We start from the raw sequence: 19,433 nt of genomic DNA, 5'->3' as shown, positions 1-19,433 counted from the left end.
GTCATGAAGCCATATTGGTTGTAGTAGCGGCGCACAATTGGAGCATGATTGGAGGAGAAAATACCGAACTTGACGTTCCTGAAGAGTCCCCAAGGTGAGTTTTACCTTTGTAGGTTTCTTTGTTTGTCGAGGTTTATTTGAAAATCGAAAACCATACGATTTTAGTTTGACATCTCGATTTGTCTGTATATTTATTCCCGCGCTTTGTCCTCGTTTAACTGAGAAAAACCAATGCTCTTTTAGGGCGCATTTAAAGAAACGCTTCTCATTGGGACTGTACAGTCACCTTAGAAAGGAACAAACGCATAACGAATTGCAAAAGAAATTGGATTGTGATGAGAAAATTAAAGCAATGCAGGCTCAACTTCACCGTACAGAAGAGCGAATTCGTCCTAAGAAACGGAGGTTAATTAGCTTAATTACTGGGGTAGCTAGATGTATGTTTAAAGTCCAGCTAGTGTCAGGGTTTAATGCATGGAAGCTAAGTAGTAAGTTATATTTATTCAGTACTCACTGGCCTCACTTCCTTTCTCTTTTACCCACTTCTAATTATTCATGTACTCTATATATGCATAAACACAGTATAACTGTATTGAATTAAATTTACTTTCCAATTTTACAATTTATTTTATTTGTAGGTCTTATTTAATGCTATATAATAAAAATGTTATGGGTGAGAGAAGAAAGCTCTAAGTGATCTCTGATAAACTGTGTAATTCTCCTTTCAAGTTGCCCTTGGTACAGTGCATTTCCATGTGAACAAAAGGAGAATTTTACATTACATCAAAAGTCAGTTAAGGCTTTTATTCCATGCACCCCTTTTTTAAATTTATTATCCCACAGATTGATGAGGTGACAGATCAGAGTGAATGTGAAATAGTGGAAAACAAAAAAGCAAACCTCCCTTACACAACAAGTGAGCTTCATTTGCTGTCAAGTGAGAAACTAAACCTTTCGAGGGCACAGGCTATGCAAAGGAGAAGAAAAACCCTTGAAGTACTGAGGCCAATTCACTGTGGGAGGAAGAAAATATCAAACCATCCTGACAAACCTATCATGGATGGTATGTGGACTACACTGATAAACACTGCCCCCAAACAATGCATGAACGAATACATTAGCAAGTCAAAAACCTGTACAGATTTTATAAAATGTACAGACCAACATCCATGAGTACGAAAACAGTTTGTAAAATAAAGTGGGAAGCATGCCTGTTCTATATGAAGGTGGGCTTCTAAGCCAGAAAAAGTACACCAGTATTCGGAACACCACATAACCGCAGTTCATATATATGTATTTCATATGTTTGTTGTTTGACCACAGAAGTAGTCAAGGAAAGTGGAAAAAATTGTAAAAACAAGAAAACTGAATTTATGAAAAATTGTGAAATTCCCAAGATTGTGTCTTACAAGGCCTTGATACGTTTTATTCAAAGCATTGACACTGGCGAGATGATTGATTTGGAGACATCGGCTGCCAGATTTAATGTTGGGGCATTTCCTGGAGTGTACAGGCCTCTGAAGCCATTTCTCTTACAGCTTGCTGACCTGTGTCTGTTTCTTGATGAGAGTACCTTGCCTACATTGGTTTAACAGGGAAAAGAATGTTTTGTACATTGCTATTGGGGCAGATGGGGCTCCTTTCGGAAGGAATGATACTGCGACTGGTAATTTATATATATCTTGTTACTAAAGCATAGGGAAATGATCATATACCCACTTTGCCTTATTATTACATGTATTACAGTGGCAGATCCAGACCTTAAGATAAGGGGGGGGGGCGATCTAAAATTGTTTTTTGGCCCTTAGAGCCATAGCCTGCAAAGCATAGCCTCAGTTTGGTCTAAAAGTAATGGGGGGGGCCATGGGCCCCACCCTGGATGTGCCACTGTATTACGTGACTGACTGTATGGTTATAAAAATTAATAATAACAAGCACTCAAGAATAGTGTGAATTTTTCTCAGTTTCTATTTGTATTTAATTACTTGCAGCATAGCTTGTTAGTATCCTAAACTTATTACAAAGGGTTCAAAGTTGCAATGACAATCATTTGCTAATGGTTTCAAACTCTCCTGAAGACAGCCCATTAATGAAGCATTACACTGATCATTTGAGAAGAGAGATGGAAGAAGGTGAAGGACAACAGTTAACTACTCGAAAGAGCTATCAGCTTAAATTCAGAATGAAGCTGATCCCCTGTGACATGAAGTGGGCATCATCAATGTCAGGTGAACTAAACAACTCTGCCAGCTACTTTTCACCATTTGCAAATGTAAACCAGAACACCAAAACAACAATGGATGGGTCAATTGGTGGTCCTAATGACACATGGCAAGAATGGGTGTATGAGAAGAGAATTGCAACAGCCAAAAAAGTTGAAGCTCTGAAGGCAAACTTCGGGATCCCTCAGAAAAGGTAAGAAGTCAGGTCACACAACTGATTTCAAAGGAAAAGTCACGACAGGAGTTTGTCCCTCCTTTCGGTAAGTTTGTCAATCTGGTAAAGGCAGAACCCTTGCATAACACAAATAATGCCTGGCAGCATTGGTTTACTGATCTACTAACAGTAGTTATCCAGTACACTGACAATGCCCAACTTAAATCAGCAACAAGTTTATCAGATGATTCACCAGTGACAAAATTTCTGACACGTGTGAGAGAAACTGCAAAGTGTGTTAGGCTGTATAATTCTTTTGTCAGATGGTTTGGGGAAAAGAGAAAGAAAGCAATTTCTTTCACCTAACGATTTACAGGGTTAGAATCCAAGAACTTTTCCTGGTACTTTAATGCCTTAGTCCAGGAAGTCGTGTCAATTTTTCCTAGACTTTCACCAGGCTCAGTTCAAAAACTCCATGTTTTGGCATTTATCGGTCTGAAACTTAGGGATGCAGCATCCCTGTATTCAAGAGTAGACATTACAAAGGAACAAGTAGATGAGTTAAAAACCTTGCGCCATGATTATTTCAAAGAAAAATTTGTTGTTTCTCAAGGGTGTGAACCCGACTGTGTGGACCCTGGGGTATGCCATACCTAACCACACCAAGAAGTTATATGAAGAAATAGGGCATGGCCTTGGACTAAATTCAATGCAAGGCCATGAGGCCAAACATGTAAAGTTGGCAATGTACATTAAAAATACATACAATCTGAAGAAGAAGTCCAGGTGGCCAACTGTATTCAGACATGAGTATGTGTCTTTGATTCGGCGGAAGAAATGGATCCCTATAGCGTGTACTATAAGCGGGGGCAAGGAAAGAGGAGTGAGTCTTATATTCCAAAGAGTGTGAGAGACTGTATGATGGGAGGTTCAGTCAATGTGGTCTGTTAAAGCACAACAACACCGGATGCAATATCTGCACCAGTTCAGTCACAAATCATATAAGGGAGAGTGTGACTGCTGGAAAGATTGTCTAAAGAGCAGTAGATGTACAGCATTTGTAATGCCGACTGCCAAAATTTCAGTCAACATAAAGTTTTTTCAAGATGGAAAATACAATATCATTTGTGTTGTCATCCAGCTTGCATTCTCTGATTAAAACATGATCATTCCTCATCTAAACTGTGAATTGAGTTTTTGTTCAAAGTTATTGTTCCCTGTTTTTTTTTTTGGGGGGGGGGTTCTTCACACATTTGAAAGAATCAGTAAAATAATTTATACAGTATACTAAGCATGATAGATTAAAAAGAAACATGCTGGCATGTGATGGTTATATTAAGTAGCTGCATATAAAGTATTTTGCTTTGAAGGGTTTGGTTTTAAAATCATCAATGTAGTGAAAATGGTGCTTTTTACCATCTTGATGTGATATTAGAAAGGTGACCCTATGTGATTTTAGTGGGCATAGAGTTCAGTAATATTGAAAAGTTGTTGTTGGGGATTTTTTTACATTGCTTGGTTTGAAAAACAAGGAAACCGCTGCTTTTGACCAGCTTGCTGTGATATTCTAAGGGCGGCCCTATGAAAGATACTGGGCATAAACTTGAACAATCAGCCTCAGGTCTTAGCATCTGTCATTGAAACCAAGTGGCAAATTCAACAAAAAGTCTGATTCTAACAGACTGAAACAGCAACATTTGATATCAACAACTAAACTATTGCACAAAAGTATCAGTTTTGCTGTACAGTGTATAACTCTGCACTTTGAAAAACCTCATTAACTGAAGGTATGCTGTTAAATCTGGCTTAGTTTTTGTTAGAAATTTTCAGCTTAAAAGGACAGAATATTCTGTATAATGTGTACAACTTTAAACGAGTAGTACGAACTTAAACCGCTAATATATCAGCAATAATATTATGTACATTGTTCTTAGTTCCTCACAAAAGGAATAGAAAGATTGTGAGGGAAATACACTTATTATACTGACAGAATTGGGATCTAGAATTACAATTGGGCTCAAAAGCCATCAATATAATGTGTTACTGCTCAATTTGTTATCAAATTGGACCTTAAACATACAGTCAAATCTGAAAAATAGCAACAGCTCAAGCAAGATTTCAAACAACTTTTCTTTATTACAAGTGGGCTGCAGTTGCAATCGGGAGAGTATTCAGCACGATGGAGGTAAGAGTTAAATGATAACCTACAGGTGTAAGTACCGCCACTATTGACATCTGTGGTGAAAAGCGATCTTGCAATATCATATAATATTGTCAGGGTGCAAAGAAAGTCGAGTTTATGGCTTGCCATATAGGCAAGTTATTGCTAGTGTGTACAAGCCCAAGAGTCTTTCAAGATAAGGAGCATTGATTGCAGTTCTCCTGTCATTTGAGTTTCCCAGAAAACTTCACTTGCCTTTCAGGCAAGTTAGAACAGAATTGACTAAGCTTGATTGCAAAACCCATTAGCCCCACACTATCAGACACGATTTTCTTCGCACGCTGATAACTTTCATTCCATAAAGTATCCATTTCTTTGGGAGCTCCCACTTGAACCTCTGGAACCTAATAAAATCCCAGTTAAACTTCATACTTTTCTTAGGTTTTTGTTTTCAAAAAACCAACTCCCTCCTAGTCCTTTTAAATCCCAATCTTTTCTTGTGGAAGGAGCTTTGAGATTTTCTCGAACTAAACATTAAAGTAATTGTTTATGAACTTAAGGCTGTGGGATACCATACTGGTTCCAGTACTCAGAACAAAATACACAGATAAGACCTCATTGTTCTCGTGGTATTTCAGTACCAGGGGTTTTTCTGCACTGATAACCACCTCGCACCTCTCTGACTCATCAGAGATTCCTAAAGACCTTTTCAGAAGCTTGGTACGGGACATGATAGCACAGTCTACGTTCATTTTGTTAAAAATGAAAACTGCCTTCCTCGTATCTGTAATGGAAACTTTGATGTAGGCTAACGTTTCCTCAAACCGGTGACCGAAATTGTTACTTTGAATGATGTGACGTAAGGTCACTTCAAATACCTCAAGTGGGACGTCCATTGTAAAATCACCCCTCCATGACGTCGCTAGACTTGGTTCAGATCGCAGCCTTCTAACGATCTTGTCATGAATTTTCTTTAACATTCGAAGCACCATTCCTTGGCTCGGCAGGAGCTGCTGTATTTCTCGATCTTTGCTTCATGACACACTGGACGAGTACTTTTCTTCTAAAGTGTTGACAGCTACCTCAAGTTGGGAATAAAAACTCGAAATTTGCCTTAATTGAGTAGAATTATCCGTTTGAGACGTATATCGCCCCATATTCCGGCGCAGAAACCTGTTTATTTCCCTCGAAGGAGGATTCTCTTTAAAAAAATGTTCCGCCTTGAATTTTACCAAAGCCGAAAAAAAATCTCCCATGATATACCGCTCGCCTCTGATGAAACATTTAGGGGGTGGTTTGGCCCCTACATGGATTCAGACAGTATTAACTTGGCTTCAGTCCGTTAACCTACTGACAATAGCGTTTGGAACTAGAAATCAACGTATCTATCCACTCAGAAGCAAAAGTATACGTACTGACTGCGTTACTCAATAAACTCACTCTTATCATTCATTTCACTAGATCTTGGAATCTAAAATAGGAATAATTTTAGCCCACTGTTTCAATTTAAGACTTTGGGGGACTATTGACCTTGAGGCAAGGACAATTTCATCTAAAAGATCAGATGAACAAAGTTTTTCATACCATCACGTGCCGAACCAAGAGTTCTTTTCAGGGTGCAGTGCATTATCATCTCGTGATTTTAGCAATGGCTATTTTTCTGGCGTAACTTCAATACCAAATGACAGATTGGACTAGCTGCAAGGACTAGTCGAGTCCCTTCACGTGTGCCAACCTCAGTTTAAACCAATGAAAACGCCCTTTAGTCTAGTTAGTAAACAAAGAAACAAGTGACTAACCTTTCCACCAACAGGAAAACCACAAAATCCAACCAGATGATCAGCACATACGATGTATGAAATAAAAAAAACATCAAGGTTGAACACCAGACAAGAAGTTCCTAGAAAGAAATGACACCGGGTTTATATTTCGGGTCAAGATTTCCTATTTTTACAGTGTTATATGAAGTGTAAACAATATTTTAAGCAAGTAACAGATTGTAGGTTGCCTTCGAGTGTCCTTTATTTCTTGTTGAATTACTAATTCGATTTAAGAATTTCTGCTTTGAAGATCGATATCGCCACTAAAAGAGGGTTCTTGCCATTCTGTCACAGGCCGACTTGCGTAATGTTTAATCTTAGTTATTGGAATCAAATTCTCAACTGAGGTCCGCAGTTTAAATTTCCTGTTCTAAAAGAATTATTTGCGATTGGGAAGAATCTTTGCAAAACGTTAATGCTACCGTTCTTGGACTTCCAGATTCTAAATCTAAAGCATTTTTCAAAGGAAAAACTCTTTTGAGTGGCTCTTAAATTGAGGTTTTCACGCGTGAACTTTTATCGAGTCTCTTACTGTTCCATTGGTTTTTGTTGCTATCCGCATTAACACGGTGACACGGCCAAGATCATTCGTGTCTACAAGAATGTTTTAAACAAAGCTGGAAAGCGAGAGATAATTAATGGGTCGTTATTAGCCGGCAGAACTGTACGGAAATTAGCGACTTGACTGGGATTTAATACTAATTAAGCTGTTTGGAGTTGACTCATCTGTCATAATAGCTCCCTGGTGGTAATTAGGGATTCTAGCCAAATCATGGCGCTGTTGTTTACATGAAGCTCAGTATCTGTAGTGAACGAACAGATAGTATCACAACAGAACTGGCAATCGAAATACCGTGAGAAATATTACTGTCACGTACATCGATCAAGTTTTCAGCAATCTGTGTTCAGAAAATGGCGTACTTTGTAATCTTGCATAGTTAATAGAGGGGACTGATTAGGAGACCCGGCGAACATCAGAGGAGTATCTCTTTGTTTTCGTTTTGGTCCTATGACGTCACCACGAGAGTGCACAGTCAACCAGCTGAATACAGAGCGCATGGGGAAGACATTGACAAGAAGCGATACTTTACGTAGATTTTTGATTACATAGAGATAATTATTGGAGTTTTAAGTATATAGTTTTATAATATACCATGGCAGGCCGAAACTGTGCGGTATTTGGCTTTGGATCGTGTAGGCGGACCAAAGGAATTGGAATTTGGAAACTGCCAAAAGCAGTCGACGCGAAACATCGCGAATTGCGCGAATCTTGGCTCGGACAACTCAAGAAAACTCGGGTAATTGACTCCAATTTTAGAGAGCAAATCAAGAACGATTGAGTCTACACCTAGCTGGCCTGCGAGAAGCATTTTCACCCAAAGATTTCGAGATATGTGAGTATTATCGTCTATATTTTATGTCTCTGTGGTCTGTTTACATCAGACTCCACTGTCAGTACGTCTTGCACGATCTCGTCCCTCTTGAACTTTCGCAATCTCTTCTCTGAAACATCTTTTAATCTTCGATCTTTTGCGTGTTAGTTTCAGTTTCTACTGACAACACAACTCCAAAGAAGCCGAGATTCGGCGCATTATCTACCGTAAGCTAAATACGCCGACGAAAAGCATTGAATCTCGCAAGCCAACGCCGAGACCAGAGCGTCGCCATCATCTAGCAGATTCAGTTTGCACTGACGTCAACTCAGATGTATGCTGATGACATTGCATCCCATGTCCTGGTATTTATGGTGCGTTGCATTTGCACTGAACTTAAGTTTGCCTTAGCTAATTTTGCTACCACAGGAATTACATCATATCAGCTCATACCCTTGTTCTGGGAAGCAGTATCCCTATTAGAAATCACACGCAATCTTTGGGTGGTTGCTACCACAGCAGATGGTGCAAGTCCAAATAGAAAGTTCTTTCGTCTTCACAAGGCACTTGGAGATGTGCAATGTGATGTGTGCTACTGCACCAAGAATCTCTATGCCCAACACAGATATATATACTTTTTTAGTGATGCACCACATCTCATCAAGACAACGAGGTATTATGCATTCAGAGGCAACAAAGGGAACCAGATACACGTGGAATGATGGACAGTATGTCTTGTGGCAGCATATCACAAGCATGGTGAGTGAGGACTTCAACAATGGTCTGAAACTGCTGCCCAAGCTTACATATGAGCATATTAACCTGAATGCTTATTCAGTTATGAGGTTTAATCTTGCTGCACAAGTCTTGAGCTCAACAATTGCAGCAATCCTAAAAGCATTTGGGCCCCCCCGAAGCAGCTGGTACTGCCAAACTCTGTGAAATGGTTGATCGTTTCTTCGACTGCTTAAATGTGAGAAGCAGGATTGAACATGTCTGTAAGCGCAAGCCCTTCCTGGCTCCATATACATCACTTCAGGATGAAAGGTAAACATTTATCTTTGACTGGTGAAAGGATCTCACAAGCTTTAGTTAGTAAATGAGTGAAGTGAAATATGTACCTCTTGTAATACCCAATTTATCATATAATTAGCCATATGTCCAATTTTACCTTCCTATAGATAAACAGAGCTTGTAGTGTGGATTAGTTAAAATGACAATTTTTTTTAATTCAAAGTAGTAAATATGGATAATTATATGATGAATAAATTATTTCTATGGAAAATATAGAACAAAATAAATTGAAAGTTAATTAATCAGAACCATAATCTTTCTATTATTTTTCCTAGATTTGAATTCCTGATGAAATTTCTGGAGTACCTGAACTCATGGAAAACCAGCACAGAGAACAAACCTGGTAACTACACCCAGAATGCCAGAGCCAAAATGTTCTTATCCTGGCAGACACATGAGGGATTTGAGTGTACAAAGTTCTTTCTCCAGGAAGGAATGGAATTTATTTTGACACAACGCTTCTGTCAAGACCCTGTTGAACAATGTCTTGGACACCAGCGCAAACTTGGCAGGCATTGTGATAATCCAGATATTCACCAATTTGGATATAATGCCAACAACATTCGCATTCAGCAGTCTGTTTCATACCAAAGCGGTAACACCAGGGGGGAGGAAGGATAAGCATCGACAATGGGAACAAGTGACAAATGATAAATTGCCATGCAGAAAGAGAAGAAATGATGATAATTAGATCTTACATTTTGAAAGATATGCTTTAATTTAGTAGTGGATTATTAGATTGATGTCTTTTGGATGATTTTTGAGACATGTGAACAATATGTAAACAAATTTTGATCTAAAAGCCAATAATATCTTGAAACACCAAGACTCAGGGTTCTCGATAAGTTTTGATGTAGACGGCTGAAACATAAAAGTAGGCCGTGGAAGAAGCGAGTACCACAGGCATGAGCCTCTAAGGGGGTCTGGCAGCATGCCCCCTCCCCTCCTCCCCTCCGAAAAACTTCAAAATATAGAAGGTTAGATTTGCCATTTTGAGCCTTTTGGCAAACAAATTTGGTTTTAAGAAATAATTTTTTTATTAGAGACAACCATAAATTTTACTGAACATCTTTCTTTTCTTGGAATCCTAATAATCGGACCAGACTACACCCCAAAAAGGGCAGTAGTTTTCTCACCTTCATCTACCTGGCTTTCTGTTCTTCGAGATTTACAGAAATATCGATCAATTCCAGGCTGACTTGAAGTGGGTTTTCTTTTACTCATGGGTACTCTGTAATTAATTACATACTAAGATTTCATGCCTTCTTCTAACACACCGAACGCCATTTCATGCCTTCTTCTAAGGCATGAATGTAGAAGGCGTGCATTGGCATTGTGTAATACGTTTTGCTGCTGAAAACGGCTTTCAAGTATTACTCGTTCCATTCATGCGATTTTTAACTTCGAAATCTATGTGTAGATACAAAATAAGGAGGCAAGCTTGTCACCGAAAAGTAGGCGGCTCTAAATTTAAGGTAGCCGGTTTTTTAGCCGGCTGCCGGCACTTAATGAGAACCCTGGAGACTGCTGTTGACATTATTATATAGTTACTGATAATTTTATTGCATAACTGGCATGTGTATGTATGTAACTAGAGTAATAGTTATAGCTTTCGACAATAAATGATAACATGAAACTACAGTATTTCCCTGTTGTGACCTAAAATTATTTACAAATCAAGCATAAGGTATCTAGCACTGTTCAGTACTTAAGGGTCCCATTCTATGAATTATCCAAAGAAGCTTAAAAGATTAAAACCTTTAGACATAAGCACGGTAAATTCGGAGGTGTTTTCTCGAAGCTTTTCCAATGAATTACCTTCCTTTTCATTTTTTATCGACTCTTTGTACAGCTGAACTGAGAGTATGACTCAATTTTTCGAAGATAGTGATGATGTCTTGTATATCGTTTAGTCCGTTAAGAATGGGTTGAATCCACAAAATAAATACAAAAAAAAAAGGTACAAAAGAAGTTCAAATGAAAAAATTGAAAATTAAAGTCTCTGACATTGCAAATTAGACAAAGAAAATATATAAATACCATCTATATATCTATATATAAAAACCATCGATAGGCAATAGAGTAGCGCCAGGAATACCGAGTAAATGTGACCGGGCACAGGATTTCGTACACGAACGCTTTTTCGTTAAACGGTTGAAAATAAACGGTTTGTAAACGGACAATAAACGGGTAGTAAGAGTGTTTAAACGGTCTGCATATTCATTGAAACGGATAGTCCAAAGCGTTAAACGATAGAGCAAAGTCCAAAAACGGATTCCGTCAACCGTTAAACGGCCGAGAAAAAAAATAAACGGATGGCTTAAAACGTTAAACGGTTTAACAGGATCTATTAATGGATAGCCTAAAACGTAAAACGGATGGACAAAAACCTTGAACGAATCAGGAGGGCTAAAGAAGAGCGGGATAAGCCATGCACGTAACTAACAGAAACCGTTGCGAACAATTATACGAATAATATTGTTCTTGCGGAACACTGACGTTTCATTCTAATATTACATTCGACTGACACCAGTAGAAAACGAAGTAAAATTAAATTACTAGCCTGCAATTAAGCTATCCACTGGCGAGTAAAGCGAGCCGAGAGCGAGTCTCGCACTGGAGAGCTCGCAATGTGTTTGAAAATTTGCATAAAATATAAGCAGAGGAAGCAATCTGTCAATCATACCATGCAGACTGAACATTCTCGACAAAAAAAGAAAAATTAGAATTGAGAAGCAAAGTCAGTTTTTTTTTCATGTTCCTACATTGTTTCCGAAACGTATTGACCGAAATGAAATCGCACTATCAAGTGAAAAACCTTAAGAAATGGATTATACGTAGGTAAAAGTAGCCGCCGAATTTGTAGATTTCACCGTCGGTTAACTATCGAAACAATTTTGCTTCTGCAACTTTCTTTCGCTCATGTTTCATCTAGCGTTCGATTTCGTAAAGTAATTTGTAATTATAGCTTTTATAAAGCCATTTTCGTTTCCTTTCAATCGATGGAAATAAAAGATGAGAAAACCTATGGCCACCGATTCGGTAAATAGTTTTGCCGTACACGCCTATCGAAATAAATTTGCATAAGCATGAAAACAAATGTCGCTCTTCTCGTGTTACTTAACGAATATCATTCTGTTTTCGTAAAGTAATGCGAGCTCTCGTGTCTCAATATCTGAGTGAGAATTCTTCTAATCGAAGACCTTCTCATACCAGAGATTTGCAAACAGTCGAACACCAACGTAGCCGCTCGATCGAAACGTGATTCATTTTCAACGGGTGCTTCTTGAGAGTTTTATGCCGTTGCTCTTCAAAAACGTTGAACGGATGCCAGTAACCGTTAAACGGATGGATTTTTTTTAAAACGGATAGGTTAACCGTTTAAACGTTTTGCCGAAAACGTTAAACGGATGAGCAAAGCGTTTAAACGGATGAAGAAAGCATTTAAACGCTTTGATGATCCGTTTTAAATGGATAATAAACGGATAGTAAACGGATTATTCGTTAAACGGTAAAGCGCTAGTGTACGAAATCCTGTGCCCGGTCACAAATATCTTTGTAATTACACCAAATTTTCTTATCAGATGCAAAATATGTACTCACCTGTTTATTGAAGCGTTAAACTACTCTTCGATATCTTTATCTGGCTCAAAAATTCTGGAATTCCGTCCAAGTATTCCCTAATCAAGAGAAAATGTTCCACAATAGAGTCCTAAAGTGCTTACGTCACGTTTCCATAGCACCGGAATTCTGTGGTCTAAACAAACCAATATGGCGTCCCTAGCGTGACACATTGTCGTTGACCTCGAACACTTCAAGAGCTATAATAGCGCATTTTATCCTCCAATAATAGAAATAAGATAAAGAGAATCAAGATAACCTTTGGCCTTACTATTGAAGAGTATAATAAGCGGACAAAAGCACCTGGTGAGCAATAATTCGAGTCAAAACGCCACGGAGACGAAGTTTGCGATGGGCCAGTGTTTTCATCCAGATTGCAATCACACATCTGAAAGCCACTGCTGCCGATTCTTTTCGTTTCCAGACCAGAAAAAACATAAAACACTCTATGATAAGTGGATATCATTTGTAAGGTGAGTATTTTTCGAAAAATATATATTTCGATGCTGTACCATCGATTAGAAATAGCTGGTTTTTTTTTTATCTCAAACTGATTCACGATTAGCTGTTTCTCTTTCTTGTCTTATTTGTTTTCTCGCGGCTTTGCCTTTCCTTGTCTTCAGTCTTGATCTAAGATTATTTAGTTACTAAAAAACTATATGATAGTTGTGAGTATCAAGGCTTTTACACTAACTAGTATTAAGTAACAAGCTCAGAGAAATACTCGCTTCGCATTCACGTCTTAGACTACAAGGTTAAGCATGTGACCAACTAAACTTTGGGTTTTTTAAGCGCAAGTATAGTAACTGCTTCTGTCTTTTTCTGTTATAGGAGAGGAGATAGAAAGCCCAGCAAACATTCGCGACTTTGCAGTTGTCACTTTAAAGATGGGCGAAAAGAAAATATGCCAACCATCAGTGACAGAAACAGGCACAAGCTGTTTGATAGTTTGGACTTGCTGCCAGGTACAGGACCAACACCTCCCAGTACACCTACCCCCAAGAAAAAACGGAAAGTGTCTGCCGAGCCCACGAAATTACCAACTGTAGCATCTGTGCTTGAAGAGATTAAAGAGAACTCTGAACCATGTTCCACTGAATGCTCACAAGAGGAAAAGACAAGTTCCAAAGAAGCTCTGCTGTCAATAGAGCTTGATATGACTTCAACAGAACTTGCTAAACACAAGGAAGTGTCAAGTTACTATAGTGCACACTACTCTGCTAAGAGCTTGAGCCCTGAGGTGATACGGATGGAGACAGGTCTACCCACTAAGGATGTTTTTGATATTGTTGTGGGATATGTTTCAAGATTCAAGGGTGAAATAAACTATTATGCTGGATGGAAGGTTGAGGCGATCACACTTGAGGACCAGATATTTATCACTCTGATGAAACTGAAACAAAATTATACCAATCTACATTTAGCCCAGTTGTTTTCATGCAGTGTTGCAACTGTTGCTAACATAGTACTAACTTTTGTCCATGTTCTGCATTCTCTCCTGTTCAAAGACATCATGACAACTGTGCCATCTAGAGAAAAGAACAAGATGTGTTTGCCATCTTCTTTCACTGAGTACAGCAGTTGCCGCATTAATTGTGATTGATTGTACAGACATTGAAATTGCTGCACCTAAGCTCATGTCCCAGCAGAATGCTACATATTCCAGCTACAGGGGAATGAACTCTTTCAAAGTCATTATAGGGGTTGCCCCAAATGGAGTTATAACCTATGTTAGTGATCTTTTTCCTGGCTCAGTCAGTGACAAGGTCATGGTTAAAGAGTCTGGGTTTTGTAAACATTTGAGTGCTGGTGATCTTGTTCTGGCAGACAAAGGTTTTCTCATCAGCGATGTAGTTCCAAGAGGTGTTTCAGTGAACATACCACCATTTCTCAACAATGGAAAGTTTACAGAGAGTGAGGCAAGGGCGACAAAATCAATAGCTCGATGTCGCATCCACGTAGAGCGTGCAAATGCAAGACTTAAGAGTTTTCGCATCCTTGGCTTCATCCCAGCATTTTTGAGGTGCCATGCTGACAAGCTATGCCAACTGTGCTCAGCTCTTGTTAATTTGCAGTATCCATTGATCAAGGATGGCTGCGAAGACTTTGAATTTGACTGAATAGAACTTTTTTTCAACTAAATTATAGTACAATGAGTTTTTAATATTATTTTTGTATTACTAGAAGCCCTACTGTAACAGATCAAATGGTATTGACATAGCTTTGGTCAAAAATATGATGTGGTCAGTTTTACATTTTTCTGATATTCATCTCCTTTATGTTCATTAATACAAACTACTATGTGTTCTGTGAAAATAGATTATAATGAAAACCAGTGACATTCTTAAATTGTCATTTCAACTAAATCCAGGTCAGGGGCATGTGACCAGTATGGAATTCTTTCGTCCAGTAGTTCCAAGTGTGAAAGTCGTGCTGGCTTAAAGGTTTTACTTTTGTGTCTGTGAAGCTGGGAGCCTGAGTCCAGGTGTATAAAACTAAAGCCACACTTCAATTAGCTTAAGGGATGGTGAGAGGTAGTCAGAAAAAATAACCTGTGCTGCATGGATTTTGTTTTGGCTCTCTCCCCTTCCCTTTGCATTGCTATGCAAGCCTACTTAAGTGTGGCATAAGTTTTATGTACCTGGGCCCTGTTGAGTAACCAGGATAAGTGTTACCAGCTACCAGTAGCCATTGGTTGCAAAAAAAAAATTGTTTAAGCTTGCTTTCAGGAAGAATGTAATTTATTATTAAGTTACTATGCTAAATGGAAAAATGTGGGTTCTTTATCTTGTGTCTCTATCTGAGTGTAGAATATGTAATGTTATATTAAGAAATTAATGTATGAAATTTAAAAAAATACCTTTTAACATTAGCTACTGCCTATTTACATTAGCTCCCACTCCCCCCCCCCCCCCCACTCTGATTATGTCCAGCATCTGTGCACCACTTTTCAAAGTTCTCCCTCGGTAATCTTTGGGAATAGTTGATGAAAGTAAAAATCACTCAAGATAGTAATATTGTGCTCCCAAGATTCATCTCGTTCAATCTTGATAACTACACTATCCTTTGTGGTCCATACAACAAAGTAGCAGAATTTGCGCTTTGTCAGGAACATCTGGCCTTGACACTGATGCCAGTAAACATGTGTGGTAGAAAGCGTATAATTCCCTTCCTTCTCCTCCAAGTAAAAGTCTTTGTGCCCATAAGCTTCCTTGATTGTCGCATTTCGATGTGTGTAGGGGCACTTACACTCAATCACCGAGTCGTCTCCCACAAGTCCATCAGGGGAAGCACCCAGAACTCCCGACTCGTGTAGCCAAAGGCCGGTCTGTACAGGTGTAAAGTTTGTGATGTTGGTGAAGGATTTCAGGGCCTCAGTCTCATTGTCCTGTCCCCATGCAATTGCTTTAACTCCACTCAAGTTGTATTCCCCAAGTAGTCGCTTGATAAGAGACGGTGTAACTCTTTTTGCCTGGAGGACGGAGCCAAAATTACTGGCAGTCAGGCGGCCTCTACGAGCTTGGTGCCATGCAGGGCTGTTTCGCTGGCCAGCCGTGAGGGTGCTCACAACATTTATGGTTCTCTCCTCTACTTTGGCATTCTCAATCAAGTACTCTAATTGTTTTTCCTTCGTAGATGCCATAAGGAAACCTTCTGAGTAAATGATATCCTCAATCGTCTTGATCGGGAGAGGGGTAGCAGGTTGTGGTTCGGGACTCAAGATCCAGCAGGTCCCTGTAAATTTGCCATAGCGCTTTAGTTCGCTGTACAGCCACATCCGATCTTCTCGGCTAGGATCGCGCGCCAAAGGGCTGTAATCCTTCTTCTTCGGTGGCGCTGGAAACATCTGGCTTGCAGACTGTACGCTTTCTGCCTTTCGCTTTCGTTTCCATTGGCATTCCAGGTCCGTCCTGCTAAGGTTATGGATGCCATAAATAAATATGGCTGCCGCGTGACTGCACTTGAACTCGCCGCGAGGACACTCGCATTCTGTGTTTTTTATTTCAAGGTTTTCATCGAGATAAATCTGATAAAAAGATAATTCGAAACAGACACGTAAGTTGCAATATATATTCCGCAATATAAACATTAAATTGGAGGTGAAATCGGGGTTGGGAGTTCTTCGAATTGAACATACGTGTTGTGATCCCAAATTGGCAACTTACTGTGACTTTGTAGTCCTTATTTTTCATGCTTGCTTGGACTTCACCTTTGATGACTCCCCTGGAATAAATAAAGCTTTGGACATGGTCGGATTTGAAGTGGTTTTCTCCGCGATCAAGCGATTTCCGCTCTCCAGAAAAGAAAGAAACGAGTGAGCATTTCGATAAAGACGCCATGTTTGAAGTATGAGTTTAAACTGTTTAGACCAGAAAAAAATGCTGTCATGGCAACGTGACGTCACACTTTAGGCCTCTATGTCCGCCATCTTTGTTTTTGATGTGCACTCTCGCTGTGACGTCACAGTGCAGTTCAGATACGAAACAATAGGCCGCACCTATGATGTTCGCCGGGTCTCCTAACCAGTCCCCTCTATTAACTGTGAATCTTGTTAGCCTTTCTCTGGGCTTTTATAAAGCTCCGAAGTTTATTGATATGTCACACATTGTTTTTCCGACGGTGCGATAGCGGCAACTTTTGGTCGAGATAATAATAGACTTTCAGAAAGCTACCAACACAGACAACTGACTAGATATTTGTGACCGGGCACAGGATTTCGTATACTAACGTTTTACCGTTTAACGAGTCAATCTGTTTACTATCTGTTTACCATCCGTTTAAAACGGATCATTAAAGCGTTTAAACGCTTTCTTCATCCGTTTAAACGCTTTGCTCATCCGTTTAACGTTTTCGACAAAACGTTTGAACGGTTAACCTATCCGTTTAAAATAAAATACATCCGTTTAACGGTTACTTGCATCCGTTTGACGAGGAGAGCGAGATTTGTTTTCATGATTGTGCAAATTTATTTCGATTGACGTGTACGGCAAATTTTACAAAATCCGTGGCTATCGAGTTTCTCATCTTTTATTTCCATCGATTGAAAGGAAACAGAAATTGCTTTATAAAAGCTGTAATTACATATTACTTTACGAAATGGAATGCTAGATGAAACACGAGCGAAAGAAAGTTGAGTTTTGTTACATGCGTAAACAATATTGTTTCGATTAACCGACGGTGTAATCTACAAAATCAGCGGCATTTCTTAACGTTTTTCACTTGATAGTGCGTTTTCATTTCAGTCAATACGTAGAAGAAACAATGTAGGAACATGAAAAAAAAAAACGACTTCTCAATTCTATTTTCTTTCTGTCGAGAATGTTCAGTCCACATGGTATGATTGACAGATTGCTTCCTCTGCTTCTACAAATTTTCAAACGTATTGTGAGCTCTCCAGGGCGAGACTCGCTCTCGGCTCGCTTCACTCGCCAGTGGATAGCTTAATTGCAGGCTAGTAATTTAATTTTACTTAGTTTTCTATTGTTGTCAGTCGAATATTATTAGCATGAAACGTCAGTGTTCCGCATGACCAATTCGTATAATTGTTCGCAACGGTTTCTGATCGATATGTGCATGGCTTCCCGCTGTTCTTTAGCCCTCCTCATCCGTTCAAGGTTTTTGTCCTTCCGTTTCACGTTTTGAGCTATCCATAAAATAATTATAGATGCCGTTCAACCGTATAACGTTTTAAGCCATCCGTTTATTTTTTTTCTCGGCCGTTTAACGGTTTACGGAATTTGTTTTTGGACTTTGCTCTATCGTTTAACGCTTTGGACTATTCGTTTAAACGGACATGCAAATCGTTTAAACGCTCTTACTACCCGTTTACTATCCGTTTACAAACCGTTTATTCTTACCCGTTTAACGGAAAAGCGTTAGTGCACGAAATCCTGTGCCCGGTCACATTTCATGAACTGAGTCAAACAGCAGAAACTTTGCATCAGTCAGTTAAACTACTAGCGTTTGGAACGAGAAGTCGACGTATTTATCTACTCCAAAGCGAAAGTGCTGACTGCATTAATCAGTCGGTTAGTTCAGCAAACACTACTATGCTTCGATCATTCGTTCCAATAGACAATGGAAAGATCATTCGTTCCAATAGACAAAGGAAAGTAAGATAGGAATGACTTTAACTCACTGTTTCATTTCAAGACTTAAAGGAACTGTTGAATTCGACGCAGGAACAGTTTCATCTAACACATCAGATGAAGAAAATTTTTTAAATCATCAGTTACCGAACCCGCGTTCTTTCCAGAGTGCGGTGCATATTGATCTCGTGATTTTCACAAATGACAGATCGGATTAGTTGCAAGGACAAATCAAGTCACTTCGTGTGCGGCTGACGCTATATCGAAGGCGTTCGTCGAGGGTCGAACACACAAGTTTATAGTACAGCGGTTAAATTTGAAATATGTCGTGTAAGCTGCAGCACGTGTCCCCCCCCCCGAAAAGTTCAAACCCGAGGCGTGTAAAATCGTACTGAACAAAGGATGAAGATATACAAAAACGAATGAAACTGTTTTCAGTATGTTTGAGCTATTTACAAGGTTATCAATGCGCCAATAAACCTAACAGAAACGCTTGAATTTTGGACTGTCACTTCGACTCTTAAGAGTAAATTTTGAGGGAGATTTTCCTTGTAGCGTTGAGTCAATTTTTCACTTACTTAACGCGAAAAACTTGTCAACACTTAAGCGTCAAATAATTCATGAAATAAGGGGGATTTCAGGAAATGTACACAGCCTAGTTTAGTCTTAACCCAATAATTTGGATATATCAACAAAGTTGAAATGGTAAATTGGCCACCGTAACGATGACAAAAGCTGACGTTTCGAGCGTTAGCCCTTCGCTCCGACGGAGGGCTAACGCTCGAAACCGGTCAGCTTTTGTCATCGTTACGGTGGCCAATTTAACATTTCAACTTTGTTAATATATCCAGATTATTTCGTTACCCCCACCGACGCAGCCCCAAACAGTTTCTTTCGAAACTATCAGCCTTTATTCATT

At 39.2% G+C, this 19,433-nt stretch overlaps 2 protein-coding genes and 2 pseudogenes across 11 annotated transcripts in view; 2 read left to right on the top strand and 2 right to left on the bottom strand.

Moving 5' to 3' along the window:
* LOC148730286 (uncharacterized) overlaps window positions 1-16,840 on the bottom strand; it is a 38,000-nt gene extending 21,160 nt beyond the window's left edge. For 6 of the 10 annotated variants that reach the window (XM_088760966.1, XM_088760967.1, XM_088760964.1 and 3 more), the window contains exons 1-3: window positions 16,592-16,840; window positions 12,408-16,452; window positions 6,337-6,437 (exon numbers count right to left, since the gene is read on the bottom strand). In XM_088760966.1, the coding sequence (XP_088617092.1) occupies window positions 15,376-16,452; window positions 16,592-16,765 (1,251 nt within the window). In that variant the 5' untranslated portion in view covers window positions 16,766-16,840 and the 3' untranslated portion in view covers window positions 6,337-6,437; window positions 12,408-15,375. Of the gene's footprint in view, window positions 1-4,492; window positions 4,942-5,415; window positions 6,438-12,407; window positions 16,453-16,591 lie in introns of those variants that run through there. The other 4 variants (XM_088760969.1, XM_088760970.1, XM_088760971.1 and 1 more) reach the window with 3 other exon arrangements.
* The window catches only part of LOC148730279 (uncharacterized), an 83,742-nt pseudogene that overhangs the window by 8,826 nt on the left and 55,483 nt on the right, over window positions 1-19,433 (bottom strand).
* LOC148730288 (uncharacterized) lies at window positions 1,581-3,766 on the top strand (annotated as a pseudogene).
* Window positions 12,767-15,297, top strand: LOC148730287 (uncharacterized). Its single transcript, XM_088760975.1, has 2 exons — window positions 12,767-12,898; window positions 13,257-15,297. Exons 1-2 carry the CDS (start codon window positions 12,777-12,779, stop codon window positions 14,026-14,028), a joined length of 894 nt encoding a protein of 297 aa, XP_088617101.1. The 5' UTR covers window positions 12,767-12,776; the 3' UTR covers window positions 14,029-15,297.

This window comes from Stylophora pistillata, chromosome 5 (assembly GCF_964205215.1).
Source record: "Stylophora pistillata chromosome 5, jaStyPist1.2, whole genome shotgun sequence".
In the NCBI taxonomy this organism is placed as follows: Eukaryota; Metazoa; Cnidaria; class Anthozoa; order Scleractinia; family Pocilloporidae; genus Stylophora; species Stylophora pistillata.
This window is presented reverse-complemented; position numbering and strand designations above follow the sequence as displayed.

Coding starts and splice junctions, on each gene's coding strand:
- LOC148730287 (XM_088760975.1), top strand. CDS start 12,777: ATGGGCCAGTGTTTTCATCCAGATTGCAATCACACATCTGAAAGCCAC. Junction 12,899..13,256: donor AAGTGGATATCATTTGTAAG/GTGAGTATTTTT, acceptor TTTCTGTTATAG/GAGAGGAGATAGAAAGCCCA.